The sequence below is a fragment of the Leptopilina heterotoma genome, unplaced genomic scaffold, assembly GCF_015476425.1.
Source record: "Leptopilina heterotoma isolate Lh14 unplaced genomic scaffold, ASM1547642v1 Lhet_11, whole genome shotgun sequence".
Taxonomy (NCBI): domain Eukaryota; kingdom Metazoa; phylum Arthropoda; class Insecta; order Hymenoptera; family Figitidae; genus Leptopilina; species Leptopilina heterotoma.
This window is the reverse complement of record NW_025110829.1, coordinates 1,116,632-1,142,941: the sequence shown is the minus strand read 5'-3', so window position 1 is coordinate 1,142,941 and position 26,310 is coordinate 1,116,632. Positions and strand designations below refer to the sequence as shown.

The 26,310-nt window shown below is 27.6% G+C and overlaps 1 protein-coding gene across 3 annotated transcripts in view; it reads left to right on the top strand.

The window, feature by feature from the left end:
• Nucleotides 1–26,310, top strand: part of LOC122503860 (MFS-type transporter clz9-like) — a 253,319-nt gene that overhangs the window by 217,489 nt on the left and 9,520 nt on the right. The window contains exons 4-5 of one of the 3 annotated variants that reach the window (XM_043614627.1): nucleotides 11,054–11,187; nucleotides 11,602–11,738. In XM_043614627.1, coding sequence (XP_043470562.1) covers nucleotides 11,054–11,187; nucleotides 11,602–11,637 — 170 coding nt within the window. In that variant the 3' untranslated portion in view covers nucleotides 11,638–11,738. Of the gene's footprint in view, nucleotides 1–11,053; nucleotides 11,188–11,601; nucleotides 11,739–26,310 lie in introns of those variants that run through there. The other 2 variants (XM_043614615.1, XM_043614618.1) reach the window with 2 other exon arrangements.

Below are 26,310 nucleotides of genomic sequence, written 5' to 3'. Positions count from 1 at the left end.
TATACAGCAGTTTTTGTATTTTTTCTTTCTTGTGATTCAATTTTTTTTAAACTTCAAGTTATTTTTTTTACTTTTTCTTCAAACTTTTTTGCTTTATTATTTATTTATTTTTTTTTTTTGTTTAAACTAAAAACGTTTGTTTGCGTAGAAAAGAATATTTTTAAATTAAAAGTACTTGTTTAAATTTAAAACATTTCTAAAATATAATTTGTTTCGAATGTTAGAATATTTGTAAATATCCTATTAAATAATTAATAGTTTAAAATATTTCAAAATATTTTTTTGAATAATTAATAAATTTATTATTTTTATTTAATTGCTCGGATAGCTAGTAACAAAATTTCACGAAAAGCTTGCAGTACAGTTGATATTTTGATATCTCAGGAAAGCTTGCGTCAATCTTGTGCTGTAATTTTGGCAATATTGCACGGTAAGCTTGCCGGAAAATTGTAGCAAAATGAAATATAATAAATTGAATAAAAATGTTATTATAATAATATTATTAAAAAACATATATCCTTAAAATATTATTATAATATATAATGAATTGATATTACAATATTATTCTGTAAAACTTTTAAATTTTAAATTTTAATAAATTAATTTTTCATACAATTTTATTTATATTAAAAATAAACTTTTTGTTTACATTAGGTTTAGTATATTTTTTTATTTTTTTCTAACTGTTGACTGAAAGTTAAAATAAAAAAAAGTTTTTCCGTAAGTCATGTTTATAAAAAGAATTAAACAACTTTGCCTTTTTACGGTTCATTTGCATATTAAAATACGCGAAACCTTCTATAGGGGCTCAAGTCTTCTCGCACAAAAGTTTTCTTTAGTTTACAAACTTCCTAGTTGACCAATTTTTTTAATTAAACAAATATTTTGTTTTCTCTTAAATTTCAAATATATATATATATAATATATAAGATTTTTCTACGAAATATTATATTTGCATTTAATTTTAATACACTAAAAGTTTATTTTTTCGTATTGTAATTACCAATATTATTTCATCAATTTTTTTACCTCTTTAATATGTTTATTTGAAATTCAACAAAATTAATTTATAAATTAATCATTATTATATTTATATTTATTCACTTTCTAACCATAATTCTTATTTCTTTTTTGTACGTTTCTGGTTACAATTTTTTTGCTCTCGGAAATGTTTATTTAACATGTTTCATGCAAGTTTTGGGTTTAAAATATTCAGTGACGGAGAAGAGTAAAGCGAAAGCTTTTAAAATATTGTACTTATAAAAATGAACTTTAGAAGTTGACAAACATTTAAGGGATCTTTATCAACGTCAACTCTAAAGAACCTTCTGAAATTATACAAATTTATATGTACAACTGAAAAAAATTCGTTTGAGTAGTTAAAATATTTTATAAAAATTTCATAAATTGTAAAAAATTTAATAGTTTTATAGAACTTTTCAATTTTAATGGAGATAAATCTGATAAAAAAATTTCCTCCACCAAACAGAATCAACTTTAATTATTCAGTTCAGTACACAAGATTTTTAAATTCATAGACATTGAGAACAAATGCTTTAGGGATTTAACATTTTTCTTTACTTCATTTCGAAATATTACTTTTTCGTGCAGAAAAATATTGCTCAATAATTCTTTTTCTACACGTAACTTTTTTATTTATTATAATATACATCAATATTGAGTTCTCTTATTTTTATTAGTGAGGATTTTTTATATTCTTTATTTTTTTTCAATAATTTAATATTTCAAATTTTTCCGTTATCATAGTGATTAATTTTCCTCAATTCTCTAATTTTTAGAAAATTTATTTTGTTTCATTTTATTCCAAAAAGGACGTCCCCCCAAAAAAACTAGGTACTAATTAACAAATAAAAAAAATATTTTTTTTTTTACAAAGTATTATAATTTATTATTCAATTATTATAAATATTATAAATCAAAACTTTTTTCTAACTACAACTTTCGACTATAATAATATTTTGATATATTTTCATATAAAATATGCATTTTTTGCTTATTTCTGAAATTTCGTTGACAATCTCATTATTTTTTCAATCTGCCAATGTCTCAGTTTTATATATTAGGAAAAGGAAAAAAGTTAATCTAAAAATATGCATTCGTAAATTTGGAATATCGTTTCTTTGGAAAATATATATATATATATATATGTATACATATACTACTATGTTTTTAAAAATATTTACTTATCAGTATGACATCGAAGGTCAGATTACATGTTTCTCATTATATGGCATACATATCAAAAGAAGCAGAAAGACAATTTCAAAGTTTCCTTCAGGCGACAAGGTCGACATGTTCTTTCTCAGTATCTTATAGAGAATATTATAGATATACATATATATATATATATATATATATATACGTTAGCTTTTTTCCCCTTGCATATACTTATTCCCTGATCTTTTGCGAATCCGCTGAAAAGTTATCTCGACAGTCTTGCTCCTTTCCATTCCACCAGATTATCCTATTCCAAGATTTATTATCATCCCGCATTAGATATTATAGTCATATTTTGAAACATTGGCTTCACAAATTCAATTTTAAATTTCACTCACAATTTAACCCTTTTTCGACTATTGCAAAACTTAATCCAGAAATATTACATTCGATGGTGTGCGATCGATCTTTCATATATATAATTTATGAGAAAATTTTCAATATTAAGATATAAAATTTTGCTTTTAATAGTATGGTAAAATATTTGTTTTCTAATTTCTTTTTATTCTTTATTTATTATAAATGTTTGTAATGACAATAACGATATTCTTTTTTATCACAACTTTTAATTTAATTTTAATTAAATGAAATTCAATAATTTAATTTTAATTCTATTTAATTTAATATTATCTTTTTAATTGAGATGTATTTTTATATTTCAATAATAAGAAAGAGTAGAAATTTTAAGATTCAAATTACAACCAGATAATTTCAAAATTCCAAAGAACTGAAAAGCGAGAAATACAATAATTTTTAGGACTAGTTAGATATAGAAAATTTATTAAAAATTTTGCTGATATAGCTAAAGCATTAACAAAGTTAACAGCAGAAGAAAATATCTTTGATTGAACAAAAGATTAGTAGAATTTTTTATCTATTAGAAGATTCGCTGTATGACCAGTATTAAAAAATCCAGATTTTTGTTGCTACATTTCAAAAGTATTAACTAAAACAGAATAAAATTATAATAAAGCTAGAAAAGAATTATTGACCATCAAGTGGGCTACAAAAAGGATAAAACAATATTTATTAGAACGGCCCTTACTATTTGAACAGATCATGAGGAATTAATTTGATTGCATAACGTAAAGGATCCTACAAGGGTTCAAGATTTTCAAGACGGTGATAACGCTTAAAAGAGTTTCAATATATGTTATGGAACATGTCAAAGAAAAAGAAAATAAAGCAGCTGACTGAATTTTAAGGATATTTTCAATACAGGACGAGTAAAGTTAAAAAGATACATCAGCAGAAAATTGTGAAGCCATTGAACTAACTTCAATAGAAAAAGTCAATGTATAGAAATGACATAACAGGTCCGATGACACATCTCACACAAATAATAATAATAAAAATGAAATTATAACCGAACAACGCAGAGAACTACATAAATTCACAAAATGTTTTGAAGATGAGAAGGAATAAAGAAATTAATTATTCATCTTTTCAGTTCGGTTTTAGTCAACTGAGAGACCTTACAAAGTAAGAAAAAAACGCAGCGACAAGTGAAAAATAAAATTAGAAAGATATTTAAAACAAAACGTTTATTTATTTTTGGTTCTTGTTCTTGTATATATATATTAGTGTTCTTACTGATCAAGGAATAAATTTCGTTTTCAAATTAGTTAAAAATTTTGAAAACCTTTTTCAAATAAACTCAATAAGTACAACTGTATACCATCTGTAAAGTAATGATGAAAGAGAAAAAATACACTCTATATTAAAAAATCTTTTAAAAACGACAATGTAAGATAATCCTAATGAGTGGGAAAAGAATGTAAAAATTTATTAGTCTTGCACATAATTCAATCACAAACAAAACAACAGGATTTACATTTTTTTTAATTTCCATTTGGAAGAGAAATAAATTTTCTCTCTACGAATAAAAGTTCACCGATTTTTAAGTATTCAGAACAAATTCAACAATGCACTGAAAAAAAAATTTATTTGATTCAAATAACCGATTAATTGACTATTATCAATTAAATATTTACTTGAATCAAATAATATTTATTGAAGTCAATTAAATGGTATTTGCTTCAATTACTGAAATTATTGATTCAAATACTGTTTAATTGGCTCCAATAAATATTATTTGATTCAATTAAATATTTAATTGAAAATAGTCAAGTAATCGGTTATTTAAATTAAATAAATTTTTTTTACAGTGTGAAAAGAGAAACATGAAAAATGGTTAATTTATCAGGAAAAATCTAAACGAAGATTAGATGATCAAATAGTTTTACCGCAACCAAACTGGTTACGGTATATGAAATAGGAGATCTTTTAAAATTAATTAATAATCAACCAGCTAATAAATTATCTTCTAGTTGGTTAGCACCGGGAACTGTTACTCAAATTTTCGACAATAATTATTGTCGTGAAGTATTATATAAAAACAAAAGAATCAGATTTCTTGCCAATTTTTCCATAATAGAAAAAAAACAAGTTGATACAATAAGTTTTTCAAAAGTTATCGTGGCAACACCATTGTGTCAACAGACAGACAAAAAATTTTCACTTTTACTTAAAAAATTTTCATTTCCACTAAAAAAATTCTAACATTCAATTTCGCCAAAAAACATTTCACTTTCAATAAAAAATTTTCTCTGAAATTGTATTGAAAGTTGAAATATTTTAAGTTAAAGAGAAAATATGTTGCTTTAAATTCAAAATGAAAAAACTTTTTTAGTGAAAGTGAAAACATTTTTTGTGAAATTAAAAGTAAAAATATTTTGAGTGAAATTGAAAATGGAAATTTGTTGACAAAATTGATATTAAGAATCTTCTAGTTATTCTTTGATTTTTCAAAAATTCTTTGAGTGACATTCTAAGTAAAAATTTTTTCATAGAAAGTGAAAGTATTTTGCGTGAAATTGAAAGTGAAAATTTTTTATAATTGACAGTTAATGTAAAAATTTTTTTGGTGAAAGTGAAAATATTTTAGGTGAAATTGAAAATGTTTTGATTGAAAGTGAGAATTTTTTGAGTAGAGGTGAACATTTTTTGCGTTAAAGTGAAAATTTTATGAGTGAAAGTGAAAATTTTTGCGTGAAAGTGAAAATTTCTTTGATAAAATTGAAAATTTTTTAAGTGACTTTGAAAGAGAAAATTTTTTGAGTGAAAGTGAAAGTTACGTGAACGCACTCCTGGAATTATATTCATGGTATTAGAGTTGTAATGAAAAATTGTAAAGAAATTTTAATTTGATGAGGAAAGTACCTTTGTTTTCAATGATAAAGAACAATGAAATAAGTAAAAATTATTTTTTTTCCGAATAAAAAGAATTGTAACTGTATTATTACTTATATCGATAATAAATTACCACTCACAGAAATTATATAAGAATAAAGTGAGTGTTTTTAACTTAAACCATAATATTGAATAAAAATTTTTATGGAGAGAATTTCGGAGAATTTTTATAATAACAATTTTTTTTATAAGTAAATGTAAAATTAAATAAAAAGAAATGATTTTATGTTTTCTTTTATTTGTTTATAGTACGATAATTTTGTTCTGTTATATTTATATTATTTTATCAAAAAATGATTATTTTATATTGTAAAATTAGAAGTGTGTAATTTTATATTTTTTACGTGTACACATTTAGAAGTTATTTTTATTCTTCTCAGAGCTATTTTCATTATATACATGACACTGTATATATATCCTCTTTTTTCTTGATTACACAAGAATCTTTTATACGACGTAGAAATAACTTCCTTGGCGAACGGAATATGAATTTCATATTTTACGATAATAGAGAGCGAAGAGTGATCGCAAGGCTGATGCCTTCACGGATATTTCGACGGTAAACCAAGCCTTCTAAAAGTCTTTTCTCTGACGTTATCGAACGATGGAAAAACTCAATTCTTGTACACACGACGCGACGACGATCTCTTATAGTTCCAAGTTTTATATTTTTCAAAAATCTTTCTCCACATCATTGTCGAATAATAGAATCTATCCATTTTGTACGTGAATTATTATACAGATGACATAGAAAATAAACTCTGAGTTTTTTTTTTGTTAAAAGCTTTTTTGTATTTTGCCTGAAATTTATCCATTCAATTTATCTTCATCAGTCTCTAATAATAATAATTGTGTCACTCAGTTTTTTTTTCATACAAAAAATTGTATTTCGTTCTTTTTATCAAAATTACAAAGTTAATTACTCACAAAAGGAAAATTGTCAATTTTAACTTTTGGAATTAATTTCTATGTTTATTGACAGCTTCATTCAAATATTTTTCAATATTTTTTTTAATCTTCAATCAAATAAATATTCCCTTTTTTCAAATACAAAAAAGGGGTTATTTAATTCTGAAAATTTACGGTTCTTAAACATTAATTATACATGAATTTTACCTTTTTGATCTCTATTGATATTAATCTGAGAACAAGCAGATACAGAAACAAAGGTAATTATGAGTTCATTAAATAACGGTTCGTATAGATTATAGAGCCAGTGAATATTTTAATAATGGAATTTTCGACTTCATATTGTTTTTTTTTAATGAAAATTTAATGAAAAAATATCTGGACTATTGTTTTCGAATGATGAAATAAAATATTTGATAACGCAGATCAAGAATGCAATTTTCCGTTATGAAATATTTTTCAAATATTGAAATGTAATTATTGTATGTTAAAAGAATATGAATAAAAACAAATTTACGTAAAATTACATAATTCCGAAAAAAATATTTCAATAGGAAAGGAATAAAAAACTTTAGTTTCAGTTAACAGTTTCATTCATGTAATTGATATTAAAAAGTTAATAAAAATAAAGCCTTTATATATGTCTGACTAAACTGGAATTTTATAATAAAGTTAAATTAAGAGAATTGGACGATATTGATGTATTTTATAAAGAAACTGCAAATTGAATAGAATGGTAAAATGTAATTAAAATTCAATTTTAACAGAACTTTTTAAAAATAATATAGAGAGCACTCCTGTCTGACTGCAACTTATTATTACTACTGATAAAATTTTTTTGTAAATCTAACCATTTTTTGTGATTAATATTGACTTTTATGACTAATACAATTATTTTAAAAAGGATAAAAATCTGTCTGACTAAATCTGTTTTTACTACTTGTGTCACTATTTCAAGAATTTCGTTTCGACTGACTTAAACGGGCCATTACACTTTTTTAAACTGAAACTAATATATTTGCTACTAATTACCTATTTTAAAAAAATTTCAAGCATTCTGTCAGATAAAAACTGTTAATAAATTTGAATTTCTTTAAAGTGAATCTAACTAAAATCTAAATATTTGAAAATTTTTGAAGATCGTAATGATATAGTCTGACTTAAACTATTAGTTTCTACTGATTCTGCATCGTCAAAATCTTCAAAACTGCAAATATTTTCAGCCTGAAAAAAATTTTTTGTGCAATTTTTGCGATTGTTTTAAGAATTTATATCCTTTCGTATATCTTTGTATTTACAGAATTTATTTGTATCTATAGAATTTATAGACAAATTTATGAATTTTAAAGGTTTTGTCTGACTAAAACAAACTTGTACTACTTAACAGTGATTCCGTCTGACTTAAACTGCTTTTTACTACTGTTTCGGAGCCTTCTTGTAATTCCCAACGTTTAAGATCTGACATAAGCATACTTTTATTACTTGTCACCAAGAGTTGACAAATTTTTAATATTTTTTTCTTTTTAAAAATAGTTTTTTATTCGTAAATATTCTAATCTGACAAAATATCTCTTTTAATACTACTGGCAAAATTTCTAATCCTTTAAAGTGTTATGCCTATAATTGAAATGGAATACATTAAGTGTTTTAAAATTTTTGCCTGATTAAAAAAAATTGTACTCCTAAGTCGAAAAATTCCATGAAAGTACCCCCTGGAAACTCCATGGAATTTCCTTAGAGATTCCGTGAAAATTCTGCAAGTTTTATATTTTAATATTATTTTAACATTTCTATTATGATTAGAGTCTAATAATAAGCATTGTTAAAATTTATTTGCAAAACTTGAATAAAATACGCATTTTGCAAAAAAATTGCAACAAAGCTTATGATTAGACTCTAATCATAATAGAAATGTTAAAATATTATAAAAATAAAAAACTTACAGAATTTCCCTGAATTTTGCCTGATTATCAGACAAAATTTTTTATTTTCCCCTGATTCTAAAGAATATTCTGATTCACTCTAAAAATGATTAGATATACCCAAAAAACTGTTCTATTACTTTTAATTTTAATTGCGAATTGTTTTAATTGTAAAATTATTTCAAAACACCAATAAATTCTTTTTTAAATAAATATTTAATCATTATTATTATTCCATAGGAATTAAGATTTTCAAAAAATTTCGACTTCAAATCTTTATGAAATTCAACAGCTTATAAGAATATATTATTATAAACCATGAAGATATCAATCACTTCGAGCCTTCGACTCGGAATGATTTATATCTTCATGTTTTATAATAATTTCAATTTCCATGAAATTTTTCAAACAAAAATTAAATTATTCACACAAATTTTAATAAAATCCTTCGCAAGAATTCAATTATTTTCACAAGTAATAACATTTTTCACACGAATACAATTATTTAAAAAAATGTAATAAAATTCGTTCTAAGAATTCAATTATTTTCATAAATAATGAAAATTTTCATAGGATTTCAATTATTTTTAATACAATTTTAAATAAACTCCTCTAAAAATGTAATTATTTTTAAAAATTGTTTGCAAGAATTCAATTACATTTCACAAACAATGAAATTCTTCCCTGAAATTCAAATATTTTCAAAATCATCTGTTTTAATAAAATTTCTTAAATGAATTCAAATTATTTAAAAAAAAATGCAATAAAATGCGTTGCGAGATTTCTATTGAGGAGTAAGTTTTCAAAACCTGATAAATCCAAATTTTGTCATTTCGAGAAATTTAAACAAATGACAATTCTCACATTACCATTAAAATTAACTTTAATGCAGAAAAATTGTAATAAATTATTCATTTTTAAGTATTTTTCATATTTACAACGCTCTGTTTGTAATTAAAGTCTATTGTAATAAGGGTATTTAAAGGTTTTGGTAATTTTGTCTAATAAAAAAATTAAAATTAAAAATCATCAAGGTTAAGCCCAAATATTTTTTAAATTGAAAATTCCTCGGTAATAATTTTTTTTAAATTGAACAGTGATAAATCGATTTCTAAGGATTTTAATATTTTAAATATGTGTTTATCTCAATTTTTTTGAAAAATGGATTTATCAACTTTTGAAAAATTGCTACTCAATTATTTGAATAAATAATACAATTCTTTACAGGATTTCAATTATTTAAAAAAAAATTTAATAAAAATTCGTTGCAAGAAAATTCATCTATTTTCATAAATAATAAAATTCTGCACAAGACTTTAATTATTTAAAAAAATGTAATAAAAATTCATTACAAGAATTCAATTATTCTCCTAAATAATAAAATTCTTCACAGGATTTCAATTATTTTCAATACAATTTTAAGTAAATTCTTAAAAAAATGTAATTATTCTCAAAAATATTCAAAATTCAATTATTTTTGAAAATTCATGCTATAATGCTTCTAATATTCAATTATTATGTAAAATGTTAACTGAAATTAATTTTTTAATCAATTTTTATTTGAAAATTCTACGAGAATTAAATTATTTAAATACACAAATAAATAATTTATTGAATAAATGAATGCTTTTTAAAATTGAATCCTCATTAAGAATTTTATCAAGAAATTTTTAAATAATTGAATTTTTTCGACAAATGTTAATAAAATTTTCAAGACTAATTACATTTTCGAACATTTCGATATAAATTGTATTAAAAATAATTGAAATTCTGTGATGAGTTTTTTATTCACGAATATAATTGAATCTCAATAAAAAATTTTATTATTTATGAAAATAATTTAATGTTTACTTTAAATTATATCAAGACTTTTTTTAAACAATTGAAATCTTTTAAAAAATTTTATTCTAAAATAGTAGATATTGAAAATGATTGAATTGAGGAAAATTTTTGAAAATAATTGAATTTCGGAGAAGAATTTTATTATTTTTAAAGATAATTGAAATTATGATGTGACATTTTTAAAAATCTTTGAGTATAATTGAATTTCTGCAAAGAATTTTGTTACTTTTGAAAATAAATTGAATTTCTGCAATTATTTGTAACTATATCTAAATTCAATTTTTTCAGTTTCATTAAAATCCCTCAAATTTCCCAGATTTTTCTGACCTGTGACAACCGTGGAACTGTTAGAGTATTTTGAGAATAAAAGACTTGCAGAATTTCCATGGAGAAGTTCCATGGAATTTCCAGGGGGTACTTCCATGGAATTTTTCGACGTGGGCTACTAAATATTCCAATTCAATTGTATTCTTTCCACGTGGAAAATTAAAAGGAAAAATTTTATAATATTTTCTGTATTTAAAAAAAATTAAATATTACAAAAACAGTAAAATCTAAGCCTAAAAAATTAATTTAATTTCTACCGAAAGAAAAGAATGTTGGTCAATTTTTCAATTTTTTATTATGATAATTTTTTATTTACTAAATCTCGCAGCAGGTTGGAAAGCACCGATACGTAAAATGTAGTAAAGCGAACCGTGAATTCCCTCAGGGATGGACTACTTCGCGTGAAAATTGGATAAGGTTCCTTGGGCAAAGTGGAAAACGGTTTGATTATTATGTCGATTGAGAAAAGAGAGAGTGAGAGTGAGTGAGAGAGAGAGAAAGTGAATGTGTGTTGCTCTCAAGTTCCAATGGGTTTAAGAGCTCCCAAAATTATTATGTTTCAGCTCTACCTAAGGGTAAGCCCGTTATCGCATCGGAACGCGATCGTTACGACCCTGGGGATACCCTGAAAGCAAATTGCAGTTCGCCACCCTCCAAGCCGCCATCTCGTCTCTCTTTCACGCTTAACAATCGACCGGTAAGTAAACACATGACATTTTAACAAACCCCCGCACCCCTCTCCCACTGTCCCCCACACAACTTTGCAATCATTTCAAATGTTTTCATTGCAACACTATTATTATAATTGCGATCTGGCTCTTTCATTATCACCTCGATAATTTACCCTATTTACTTTTCCATTGTACCTTGAAAATGATTGAATTACCTATTCATTTTCATTAACAATATTCTGCAATGTATTTTATCATTTGGGTCCAATCATGTGGAAAATTATTCAGAAGGTTATAATTCATTTTATTTCTATTTATATTGTTTCGTAAAATCTGAAAGGTTTTTAAATATTTATATTTTGCTCGTTTTTGTTATTGCCCTTTAAACAAATTTCGATACTTTGAAATTATGCGTACTGATTGAAAATTATATTTTTCAGGACAGAACGATATTTTGGATTTTGTTTCCAAACTAATGTGACTTTTTTTACAAACTTCTTGTGACTTTTTAATTCCTTGGCTGCCGACGAGATTTACACTAATTGCGTCAAAAGTGTGTTAAATTGGTCAAAATTGATTGAAATTGTTTACTTTCAGGTTTTCGGGGTCGCTGATCAGGAAACTGAAATCAGATTTTAAAAATTCAAAATGGCGGATCCAATATGGCCGACCATTTTTAAAAATGAATTAAAATATCGCTTGAAATCTTCCACTTGGGGGTTTTTGGGGTCGCTGATTACAAAAATAACATCAGATTTACAAAATTAAACATGTCTGACCCGACATGTTGAATTAATTTAAAAATAGTAGTTTCAGATTTTTTTTGTGAATATGGAGGTTCTTTATTACGATTTTGATACTATATTCGCATAATTAGTGACCCCAAAAACCCACGAGTAACAAATTTCTTACGAATTCATTCAATTTTTTTAAATTTATCTACCATCTTGGATCTGCCATTTTAAATTTTTAAAATCTAATATGAAATGGTTATTATTATTATTTAATATTTTTAAAAACTATTGTCAATTTCGTAGTCAAGGACCTCCAAAGCCCACGAATGACAAGTTTCAAGCCAATCAGGATAATTATTAATTTTGTAGTCCGCCATATTGGATCCGCCATTTTAAATTTTAAAAAGCTGATGTCAAATTCGAAATGAGCCACCTTGAAAACCCCAAGTATCTAATTTCAGAAATATTTAAAGAATGTTTAATCACTCTGCTTCTTATTATATTACTTCCTCATAGAGGAAGTATTGTAATACCAAATTTTTCGAGTTCGATTTTTTGATAATTTATTACCTATCTTCCTTGAATTTATTATAATTCATAAATTCGTTTAAAATAAAAAAAATACTATTTAACACAGTAAAGAAAATTTGGTGATCTTTGATTAGGAAAACAACATTAGATTTTTAAAATTAAATGTGGAAATTTATTTTTTTTAAAATCACAAAAGTTTCAAGTAAATTTCAACAAAATATATTATGTGAAATTTCCATAAAATTCTTACAGAATTTCCGATTATGGAGTTTTTGTGTAAATTTCATTGATCACTTTCCAAGAAATTTCTTCTATACCTGAAAAGAGAAATCTCCAGAGAGCACTATCCAATAAATCTTTTTCAAGTGGAACACTATATATTTTTCATTTTCCAAAAAACTCATGTTAAAATTTATATTCAACAATTTTTTAAGAAAGAAAAAAATATCAAATACTTTTGCGAAATAAAATACAAAATACTCAAAAATTCATCTATTATTAATTTAAAAAGAAAAATATATTCTAAAACTCCTAATTAAGTTAAAAGGTAATAAAAAAAGAAGGAATCTTTTCTCTTTTACAATGTACTTGCGGCGTACGCTATCGAATTGAAATCTGCGCCACGATTTTGCTTTAAAATTGCCAAGTCGATTGAAACGAGCGATAAAAGTCTTCGGAGAGGAAGTGATTAAAAGTCTTTACGACAATTTACTAAGAGTCTTTGGGTAATTTAGCAAAGATTTAGAAAGACTCTTGGTAAATTACTCGGAATATAATTTAGCCCTTAAGTGCGACAAGAGAGCCCCTTGTATATTGCCAAAGGCCTTTTAATGACATAACAACGACCCGATAACGTTCCTATTTAATATAAATTTATTTTGACACTAGAGAGAGAGAGAGAAATATTTCTTTCTATAGGAGACATGGAGAAATGGAGAAAGAGGGAGGGAAGGTACCCTTTGAGTAAATATATACATAGAGGAAAATAACGGTGCGAATATAACGGACCTCAATGGAGCATATCTTTGTCGTAAAGCCCCTATGTTTACATGAACGAGCGAAACATAAGACAAATACCGCCTTTTTCGTCCTTATAGAAAGGGAGAAGGGTGTGATGATGATAGGAAACGGAAAACCGGAGATTCTCCCGTTTGCCTCCGAAGTGCTCTTATGTTTGTCAGCTCTCCTTGTTTTTACATTCTACCCTTCGTCAGTCAATGGCGACTCTCATATATATGGAATCGCGAAAACTCTATAAACGAGAATATATACATCAGAGGGAAGTTTATTGCAGATCTTACGAGGTTGATAGAGACCGTAACACAACCAACCATTTCATTCAAGAGGTTACACGGACTCTCTTGACACCCTTTTATATATGGGGTTCCTCGGAAAATAAAGTTACTTCTTTATCCAATGAAATTGACAGAAAGGGGTCGAGAAATGCCCTTAAATTACAAATTAACGATAAGCACTCTTAATTATCTTCATTATATTCTCATCAATTTTTATTTATCTTTTTTTTCCTTTCTTTCTTTGCTATTTTTACATCAAACACTTCTTTATTTATAATCATCAAATACGTGTACCTATATAAGATATTTGTTTAATTGTAAAATTGTAGAGGGGAGTGGGGAGTTGTGCAACACCTTAATATTTGTCAAATGGCAATTATTGTAATAGGTTTTAACTATTGGTAACTTCTTTTTTCGTTAAAATCTAACATTTTTACTCGTACTCGTCACCCCAGCAAGCATTTATCGTACTTTTCCAGATAGTGATTTAAAGTTGTGCCCTCACGAAAATAAAATAATAAATCTAATTCGATTTTAGTATCGGTGGGTATTCTAAAGTTTTTAAGGTCGCTGATTCCGAATTTGATATCAGATTTCAAAAATTCAAAATGGCGGATCCAATATGGCTACTTATAAATTTTTAAATTAACCAGATTCGATGGAAACTTTTATTTTTACTTGAAAATTTTTAAGATTAAATGTGAATTACAATTACAAATTTTTTCTGAATTACATCCCTTTTTAACGTTCTATGTTTAACGTTCTTAAAATTATGATGCTATTTTCTTTCATTTTTATCGGTGCGTTGCACAACTCCCCACCTTTTTCTGAAAAGTCAAAAAACAGAATTTTTGAAAAACATGCAAAATTTTGATTTAAATAAGTTATTTTTTAAACAAGGAGGACATATATTCTTTAAATGAACCTAAATAAAAAAGTGAACGTGGAAAAAAACCTTTTTTAGTTGAAAGAAATCAAAGTTAACTATTTGTTAATTAATATTGTTTATAACAATTTAGATAAATTATTTTCTTTTATTAATTGTCTGGCGGTCACATTGGATTAATTTCAACTGATTTAGATCATGTGCAGTAACGGAATAAAAAAATTAACGTCTTTTTTAAAAAATTTTATTAATTTGCTAACTTTGATTAAAATAAAAAAGTATAAACAATTAATATTTCAAAAATCGGCACTACGATTTCTTCTCAGTTCTTGTTTACATACATTCTAAAGAACATTAAGCAAAAGAAAAAAAAAAATTTTAATCGCGTGTAGAAAGCACTTAAAATGGCATTTGTTTATAAAAAAATTATTAAAAAATAAAAAAAATAATTTAAAAAAAATTTTATTTTATTACTCGAAAGTACATTTACTCACTATGATATAACCATAAATTTTCGTTTAATTTATGCAAAAACTCAGTTAGTTGAAATTGTTTTATTAAAAGAGTTAAAAAATCTTTAAGTAACAATAAAAAATATAAATAATTTAACTATTTTTAAAATACTCCGTGAATATATTACCAGATACTAGTACTTTTAAATACAAATACTTATTTCAAATTTTGCAACTTTGTATGAAGACGGATCGATTGATGTATATAAAGTATATATATATATATTATATTGGAATTTATAGATTTTGATACCGGTCACTGTAGAGGGGAGTAATGCTTCGAACAACTCTTCAATTCAGACGCGATCTTGCCCTCTCTCTTAGAGAAATTCTCCCACTGTACATTTTGGGAAGTTGCGATCGAGGGAGCTCGATGCACTGGACCAAAACGTCAGTTCTTCTCAGAGCTCACTAAGAGGTTGGTTGCCTCCTCTCCTTAGCCTTGCCTACTGCTAACACTACTGTGGGACTTAAACTATTTTCCACTTTTGGGACTTAGAATATTTTCACCCAATTTTGAACTTAGAATATTTTCGTCCAACTTCGGACTTAGAATATTTTCGTTCAACTTTGGACTTAAAATATTTTCGTCCAACTTCGGACTTAGAATATTTTCGTTCAACTTTGGACTTAAAATATTTTCGTCAAACTTCGGACTTAGAATATTTTCGTCCGAGCTCCGATACTTAAACTTTTTCATTGATTTGTACTTTTAAAAATAAACTGTCTTTGAAATTTTACATGTTTTTGACTCGATTAAATTCATTTATTTGGTTGCCTCTCGGCACTCTAATTATCGGAAAGTATCGAGCTGGTTGCCTCTCGATATCTTTCAACGTTGAGTTAGATATCCTCTCAATATTAGAGTACATACACACACACACACAACGTGAATACCGAAATGCGCCGTTATGATTATTCAATTCGAGCCTTTTATTCTTTATTTAATTTTTGTGAATTCGAATTTTATTTAAAGAATCAAACTGGCCTTTGATCCAGTTACTCCCCTCTACAGTGACCGGTATCAATTTAATTACAATTAAAGTTGAAAAATTCACTTTTTTTACTAAAAATGTTTTTGTTTATTTAATATCATATTACTGTATAATAAAAATTTATTCTTTCCATTCAGACGAATGAACTTGATTTTATAAATGTTAGATGTATAGAAAATTACTTAAAAATTAAATATACTTGTCGTTAATGCTTCCTTCCAAATTTTTTTGCTGATCGTAAAAAGGAAGCAAAATGTTCATGTAATGGACATTTGGATTCACAACTTGTTTCCATAATTTTGTAGAGTTTTTTAGACGCATCTTTTGAACACGAATTAAATATTTTTCGTCCTAATTAACCGGAGAATATTAAACTTTTAAAAATCTAAAATTTTGGAAAATGGGATTTTTTTGAAAATTTTGTTGAAAAATGTAGAAGTAACTTTAAGAATTTCGTTACAAACTTGTAGAGCATTAAAAAAGACTTCGATTGACCTACTTTTGAACCCAATTCGATCATAAATTTCGAAATTATTGGCATTTTAAAAACCAAAAATTGTGGAATATGACATTTTCTTCACATTTTTGTTTGAAAACTTTTCTTTAACTTATAAACTATTTTAACTATCCTGTAGGGTATTTAAAATACATTGATTGACCCAAGATTTAATCACTCTTACCATATTTATAAAAGTTATTCCTATATTTCTATTATTATTATTTTTATGAGAAAGCAAACTGTTTATGAAATTGGCACCAAAATTATAATAAAAATATACAACTTGGCAGCGGTTTTTACTCGTTTTAAATTAGTTTCAAATTGAACCAAATTTAAGATTAGGATGTCCGTATGATGTTCCAGGGACGTCCATAGATATCTTGACTACATGCTAGGGTTATTCTAATTTTCAAATATGACAAGGACGTTAGGTTAACGTTGAAAATTGAATCTTACTTTGAAAGGATAACGATTAGAACCGGTGTTGGAACTAATAGTCGTTATCTTAGTTTCCGATTTGAGTGCAGAGGTGATCTCGATACAAGATACCACCGGTAGTTCCTCTTAATGGTTAATTGTTAGGTTGGTTGTTTCTATATTGTTCTATTGTTTGCTTTATTGGTTTCTTGGGATTTGCCAGTATCACTCAGACTGATGTCGCTTAAAAACAAATTTAGATAATTTTGAAAACATGAATTCTGTTTAAAAATTAGATTTGACTGAATTGGGCAATAGTTAACCCTCTGCTGATGCTAATGACCTTTATCGTAAAAAATCGTCACTTATTTGGATGTCTGGTTAGAACTTTCAGAGTTAAGTTTCATGGGTATGGAATGGGGATAAGTTAACAACACCAGAGGATTAAGTTGTTGGCTTAAACCAACTTTTGATCAAAGTTCTTAGCACATCAAATTTTTTGTGGATTTCAGTTCTTTGGGTCATAAATAGTGTGTTAAAAAAATTATAGCTCATAACTTGTTTTTTTAGAAATTATACCGCCACCAGAACTGCATCTATTAATCGGGGTTGTAAATCGTAAGTTTATTTAAAGATCTCAGTCATTTATAACGACATCATGCATCCGTCTTGGCAACGTCCTCTGAATAACACATTGCCCCTCTCCCTATGGTTTGAGTCTGAGCTAATAAGTGTCGGTAAATGTCGATACAGGGATCTTGAATTATAACCGGCTTTCCTTATCTACTCCTTTTATTTAGAAAAGATATTTACGAAAACCACTAATTTTAATTTTTCTAGATTTAGTTTCTTTTTCCGTTTATAATTTTTACAGGAAATCTTATAATAAATTATTTTATAATGAAATTGAAAAGACAATTTTTTCCATTTCGAAGATAAGTTCTAAAATGTATTCCTCTTTTTGCAGCTTATTTTTTAATTTATTTATTCATTGTGCTACTTTTGTTTGTGAGACAATAAAATATGAGATGCATATCGAAAGTAGGAAACAAAGTAATGAGCGAGAAAAATGTATTAAGAATAGTAGACAAGCTCAATTCCGGGAAAGAAAGACAAAGAGAGAGAGAGAGGTTGAATAAGAGAGTGAGATGAGAGAGAAAGAGACTCATTGTGTCATAAATAAAAGCTTCACTGAAAAGCTGAACTGAGTTGTAAAAAGTATAAATAACTCGTGGGTCAACGAGGTAAGTACGATAAGGAAATTCAACGCTCAAGTTTTTAGCTCGTAACTCAGTCATTTTTAATCCTTTGAATACTAAGATGAGTAAAGTCCTTGGTCTTTCAACTTCCTGGCTTGAGTCGGAAATTTAATGGAAAGGAAGTTGTCAGCTCCGTTGAAAAGATTATAGTTTTAATTGCCAATGATTTTAATTTAAGTGATAATTTATGGGTACTTATTGGAACTAAAAGAGTAAAAGTTTCTTTACAAAAAAAAATTCTCCACCCTCTTTTGCCTTCTATAATAAATTCACGCACAATGGCAAGAAGAATTTTTGCAAAATTAATGAAAACTTGATTTTCTACAAACTTTGGTTTTAAAAATTGATAATAAATTCATCAGAACGTTACGTCATATCGCAATTTACCTTCTTTATCAAATGTTTTTTTATTTTTATACGATTATGAAGTATGAAAATAAAAAGCATACCCCCATTATCCGAGTGCATTCTTTTGTATCCAATCTTTTTGATTTGAATTAAATTAATGTTGATTTAAATCTGACTGATGACTCCCATTTTGCACGTTTACATATACATTGAAAAGTTGTAAAACGACATCATGATTCTATAGATTTGTCATACTGTTAGATTTTGTGGTTCCATGAATCACTTGTATACGGATATGATGTATAAGGTCACGGACGTGACAAAGAAATCAACATTCATCATTTTTAAAACAATAATAAAATTCATAGTTTGAAATAGAATTTTTTTTAAAGTAATGGAAATGGAGGATCAAGTTAAAAAAAATTTTGTCAAAAAGAAACTTTATTCGAGTAACATTTAATGGAGGAGAATTTTATATTGATGAAGATTAGTTGAGAAAAAATCTGAAAGTGCCAGTTTCCCTTTTATGTCAAGAAGTAGTAAACTTGAGGAACTCATTTTTCTTTAGCTGAGTTATATATCCAAATGGTGAATTATTTCACACGAGCTATTCGCCTGTCGCGTGCGTAGACACGTGACGAAAGAACAAAAAAAAAAAAAAAAAAAAAGAATGAGGTCACATCTGCGTCGCAAAGGGAAATCATAAAAACCTTATTGGCTCGTAACTGGTGTTGGCCTCTGAAAGAAAAATGGTCACGTCTTCCATAATATCTTCAAATATCTAAAAAATATGATAAAATTTAAAAGAACTTTTTTCCTTATCTTAAATGCATTTAATTCTATTTTTTATTTACATTTGTTTGTTTTCTTGTTGTTATTGCATTTTAGTATATTCCTCACAAACATAATTCATATTATGTTTCATATTTTTAATTTTGTTTATATTTTATAATTTTTAATCACCTTAAACATTTTTATTATGCTAAAAATAATTATGGGATTTTTGCGATTTTATAAACTGCAATTTTTATTACTTTGTAAATTGTAAAGTTTATTAATTTGTTAATAAACAATAACGAACAACGTAAATACGCCCAATATGTACTTAAAAACAAATTTTCAACTATAGGTATCGTATTCCAGCCAAAATATTTTATAAACCGTGAAATAATTGAATAAAATTTCAACCTGCTTCAAACATATTGTAACGTAAAATAAAAAAATTCTAGGTATCGTTTTTTTGCAACAAATAAAACTAAATGCAATTAGTCAAACACTTTTCGCGGAATTTTTTTTTCATTTTCCTCTTTTCTTTTTTTTTGTAATACTTTTGGATATTGTATGCGAAACATAAAAATAATTGGAAGTAATTGTTTCATTTTAATTGGAAAATTGCGCGTACAAAGTAAAATTACAAATGTATAGTATAAAACAGACTTCATTTATTTGTTTTTAAATATATGAAAAAGAAAAACAATTTTAATAATTTTTCGTCAGGGTATAAAAGTTAATTTTTATAGAAGAGTATTTTTTATTTCAACAAAGGTAAAATTACAACACCAGTTTATTTTCTGTCATGATTTTCAGGTCAATTTTTTTAAAATTTAATTTGAAAAAGGACGGCAAACGTTGAGCCACAAGTGGGTACTCACATTGGTGCCAAGAATAAATAATTACAATTTATTCTTGGCACTGAAAATGTAACTTTAGCGCGTGGCCAAAATTTCTTTTCTCTAAATTAAATTATCAAAAAAAAGAGAGAAAAAAATCAATGTCAAAAGTCAACAATCTTATTATTTTCACCTAATGACTGAATGTCTGGCGAATAGTTTTCAGAACGTGTCCTTAGTACACTTTGTACACTTTTAAATAACACAGGCCGACAAAATTTTTGTCCATCTCAGAGCCAAGAACCGGAAGATACTTTCCCAAAACTTTTTGACGTGCTAAGTCCGAATCTGGCCTTAGAATTGACCCAACATGTCAGGCTTTCGAAATATTCTGACCTGAAAGTGTAAAAATCACGTTTTTTGTCCATATTTGAGGTCATGCATTATCAATAGATATTTTTTTTAAAAAAAGGCCGATATCCACTGTTATGTCCCAAAAATATGGTAAATAACATAATACTTGTTTAATATTAATTAAATAGTAAAATTTAATTAATAAATTATTTTAAGCCTGGATTTTTACATCCAATAGCTTAGGAACACTTTCTATTATTTTCTTATTTCTTTGGTTCAATTGAAAATAATGAATAATTAATTTAAAAGGAATGAGATCTTTTTTAAACAAATAAATGGTTCAATACTTAATCTCGGATTCAAAGGTTAAATAATTTTAGGAATCAAAATTAGAATTTGGAACGAATTTGTACAAATTTTTAAAAGAGTAGGTATCAATTTTTCCGGATTTTCCCTAGTAGAAATTTCTCATGGACCCACTCGATTGTTCAAGTTACTGGACAGTTTTTGTCACGGATGCTGATTCTAGGTGGACTGGTAAATAACTGTGAAGTTACTGACCAACGCTCTTCGTCAAAGATTCAAATTGAATTTGATATTGGCTAGACATAACTTCTGTCTAGTTTTTTTAATGTTACTTTAAAGTACTCCTAGAAATTATAGTTCTAAGTTTGTCATGTCGATGCAATAATGTCTAATAACTAGAGAGCTCGACTGATTATTTGCTAGAGATAAATTTGTTCTTATTCTTTCCAATATTTTAAAACTTTTCATTTTAATTTGTTATTAATTAAAAATTTAATTAATTTATTATTATAAATTAATAATATTAATTAATAAAATTAATTAATAACATTAATAATTAATATTTGTTTATTTACTCTCCCTGCAATAGGCAGGGTTCGAGACTCCCAGATACATTTACAAGTCAACTTATTCTATATGTACAAAATTTCTTAACCTATAACGTCGCTCCTATTCCACATCAACAACTTAACCAACACGCAACTTAACCTATTCTCATCACACTCATCCACTCAAAATTCGCCAGTGCCAGGGCTTCCGTTTCCAGTCCCCTTTGTCCATACTGACTGATTCCCCATTAACGCCCCACCCCTTTAAATCCTTAACCTCCATCTTCATTTCTCCCCATTCACCCGATCATCTATTCCAACCTCAAGCACTCGTCCATTACATTCTCTCACGCACCATTTTACCCCATCCACCCACACACATTCCCTACCCATTCTTACTTCTCTTCCATTCCTTCTTTCGATCCACGCCTTCTCTCCCAGTAACCATCTTATTCTTCTTTCCCTCCACGTTCTATCCTCATCTATTCTCTCAACACATCCTTTCAACCTTCCTTTCATCCTCATAACCTCCTCTTTCTCCTCCTCACTTCCCAGTTCTACTAACCACATCCTCGGAATTCCATTCGCATCCATACTCATCGCTTTCATCTGCCTAATATTAATTTTCACCCCTATCCTTTCAGCCAGTCTCCCCACCTCTCTTCTTCCTTCACTTAAACCTGCAGTCATACCCCTAATCATTATATTTCTTTTTCTTTTATCCTTTTCCATTCATTCCACTCTTCTTTTCAGCTCATTCACCTTTTGTTCATAATATACACTTTCACTCTCCTCACTACACATTTTCACCCCCTTTTTTAACATAACCTCCATTTTTTTATCCTCATCCTTCTTCTCTAATATAAATTTCTCCAAATCATCCACTCTTTCTCTCATACCTTCCAACTCACTCGCCCACCTTTTCCACTTTTCCTGCATCCTTTCCATTTCCTCATCTAATTCATCAATCTCTTTACCCCTCTCATCACCTAATTCACATTCCGTTACAAAATTCTTCCTCACTCTCACAAAACGCTCTTCCATTGCCTCATTCAACATTTCCACTAACTCCATCAAGTCCATACAGTCTTCACACGTCATCACCTTTCCATTCTTCCCAATCCCTGTTTTAAATATTCGCGCCTTTTTCTCACTCTCTCGCACACTACTTGAATCAAATTCAGCCATTCCAGAAATCTACCTTATCCTTCAATATTTCCCACTGTCTCTCTCTCTTTTCTCTCACTTCAAGCAACCTAACCTCACAACATTCACTTCTCTTTTTTACCTTTTTTATCACTCACACTTACCCACTCGCACACATACTCTTTTTACTTTCACCACCACTATTTCCTTTGTTATCTCAAACACTACACTACCCACCCTTCAATAAAATACTCAAAATTTTGCCAAAAACTCTTAACCCTTTACAAACGCGTGCACAACTCAACGGTACTGGAAACGGAAGCCCATTAATAATTAATAAAATAAATTAATTTAAAAAATTAATTAACAATATTAATTAATAAAATAAATTAATAATATTAATAATTAATAAAATAAATTAATAATATTAATTAATGTTACGTACAAGGTACTTAACAGCTAATATTATTTTAATTATTATCGTTTAATAAAGCTACAAAACATAGGACAGAAATAGTAAAACATGTTTATTATTAAATACTTTATAAACTGTTTATAAATTAGATGCATAAATTTATGAACAGTATTAATTCTAAAATTTTTATATAATAAATGAAACCTCCATTTGAAAATAATCAAAAGTAATGCATTTCACACATGGATTGAGACGACCAGGGTGTATACGTGCACATCCACTGATTCCGATGGCTACAAGATCTAACACTACCACACCCTTGAGTTCTTCGCGTTACAGGCACACATACAAGCATGCTACACATGCCTCTGCTCATTGCCTTGTCTCTCCTATTGTCTTTTCTTGTCTCTCCTTCCTTTTTCCCCTTTGGGCCTACAAACTTAGGGACTAGAATATCATAACAAATGCACATGCATTTGGAGGCTGACTCAACGCTTTATGAAGCGTATATATTTTATTCGTTTTATGCACTATTCCAAATTTACAGAAAATAATTTGATAATAGCTAAACATTTTATTGTAACTTATTGTTAACAATAAAATGCCGGAGGACTGTAAGTTGCATGTATATGTGTATATGTATAATTATGAATGCAAAGTACATATACTAGTAACTTATAAAATGTAGGATCAATATAACGTTATTTATACAACTTATATTAAACACTTATAACTATTAATAAATTATAATTATACATAAAAAATTCTTTCTTTACAATATAATTATAATTTATATATTTAGTTATAAAAATAGTTTCTAAAAAGTATCAAATTAACAACGCCGTTTCCGTTCTCACGAAAACTGCATGCAATCAGAAAAGTCAGCATAATGCAAAGTCCAATGGGCCTCAAGAACATCCCTACTTCTAATTCTAAAAATCCTTAGTTGACAAATTTACCCCACTTTGGCATTAGGACAAGGAGTAGAGGCTTGTCGCAATATTTCCATCGCTGCTGTACAATTTTTCTCTTCAAGCGATCAACACCTGTCCTGGCTGCGGCCTGACAGATCTGTTGATCGCAAGAAAGTAGGAAATGCCGCGACTAAGCCCGTCTGCGCGTCGGACCCCCGCGTATAACATATCAAGTACAACGTGAAAGGCAGACGAAAAATTTAATAGAATCTTCTAACCGACGGAGTCCAGTGAGAGCTGTTTTGAGTGAGATTCCAATTAATTAAATATTTAACAATTGTGAATCTTGTTTCTTAACCCGGCCAGTCCGTACGTGTAGTACCTGCGCCGTCTCAATGCAGTGGCCCCACATAATTCGCGAGTTCGCGTAAATAAAAATTGGTCGCATAGACGACTTAATTTTCAAAATTAAACTTGTGTTTTGCCCGATGGAGGATCCCTGTTTCTCGACCGGCCAGTCCGCGCGCGTAGCGCCTGCGCCGTCTAAAAGAAATTATGCCCTGTCGGTAGGATTAAGGATTTTAGCGGTAAGTCTGTATCGTTTCAATGATTTAATGTTACTTTCAACTTTAATTCTCTTTCAAACATGTGCAAGTTTGTAAATTTCTTAAAATCTTGTTAAAATAAAATTTTAATGTGAATGCCAAATCTGATTTTATTTATTTTAAAACTCCTGAAATAAATAAAGTAAATTGAAATAATTATTTATCAGAGTTAAAACAAAGCAGAAACGGTAACTTTTAAAAGTAGGATCACGAACCCACACAATTAAACAGGGCCTTAAAGACCCTGGCAGCTTGGTGCCTCCCCAAACCGAATTTAAATAAGAGCCATCTCAAAAGCTCGAATAAAAGGAACAACATAAATTTATTATTCTGGTTTGTAACAAGCTGATGGTGGCAGCGGTGGGATTTTCCTACGCGTTACCGCCCTGCTTCGTTACCCGGTAACATTTGTTACCAGTGGCACCATTTTTAATTAAAAGGAATTTTAACTTAACCTTCTAATACTATAATCTAATTTTTACCTATTCTACATTTCATTTTAGACTTTATAAAATTTTCTATTTCTAATTGTTATTCTTCATTTTTTAAATGTCGTTTATTATTTTTTACTACAGTACAGATCAAATCTAATTAAAAAAAAATTTCTTTCTTCCTTAATTACTACGAGAAAATTAAAAAATATATATATAAGGAACTCTGTCTTGGAAAGAACTTGGAATTTGGCTCTCCGACTTTTGTTGTTGATGACGACTTAATCCAAGTTTGATTTTGGCTCTCCGACTATAGTTGTTGATGATGACTTAATGACTAAGACATTGAATTCTAATATTTTATTGATCCTCTTTTAGAACTCCTATCGCTAATTGGAAAATATGAACAACTCTGTCTCAAGTAAATTAGAAATTTGTCTCTCTGACGTCAGTTGTTGATGATGACTTATTTCTAATCTGATCTTGGCTCTCCGACTATTGTCGTTGATGACGACTCGATCAACCTAAAGGCATTGAATACAGAAATCTAATCATCAATAGAAATGAGTTTTATTCTGGACAATATTAATTCTTTTATGAAACTTTACGTAATTTAATGTAAGTTTATTTTATTCATAACTTCTATATTCATTTTCTTAAAAATTTGGCCTATAAAATATCATTCAATTATTTGTAAAGAATAAAACTTTCAAATAGAAATTGTAAAAAAAAATGGTGTTATAAACACGTAATCGCTAGAATTAGTGTTAACTGATTATAGCGACTAGTAAGTCAAAATCGCCGGTTGTGGGTACAAGGCCGCAAGATTGGGAAAACTTCTGGTCGAATCCTGGTGAATTTCAAATTGAAATTTGGAAAGAAGAAAATGTTATTCTCTTCTTTCCTTTTACACTAGGAAGCGCCGTTGTAAGTCCCGATCTTCCCGTCTAGGAGAGCCTCCGTGTTAAATCTGTTAAGTTTATTACACTGTTTAAAAATAGAATTTTATTCTCTTCTCTTTTCCTTCTTTGTTCTATAAACATAATTATAAAATCTCTACAATCCTTTAAAAAAACAATTTTTTTATTTATAAAGAATAAAATGCCCAAATTTGTCCATTTTTACTTATCTACTTAATCTCAAATTTAAAAAGATGGGATCGTTATCCAAATTTGATAAGTTCTGCAAGTATAATTCACCTTTTTTTAAAATTATATTAATAAACTATTTGTAATTATTAAAATCTTTAATTAGCAAAGTAATTGATTTAATAAATTTTTAGCTTTCTATACTTTGAAGTTTCAGGAGTTTTAAATATAATTAACTTTCAAAGTTTAATAAAAA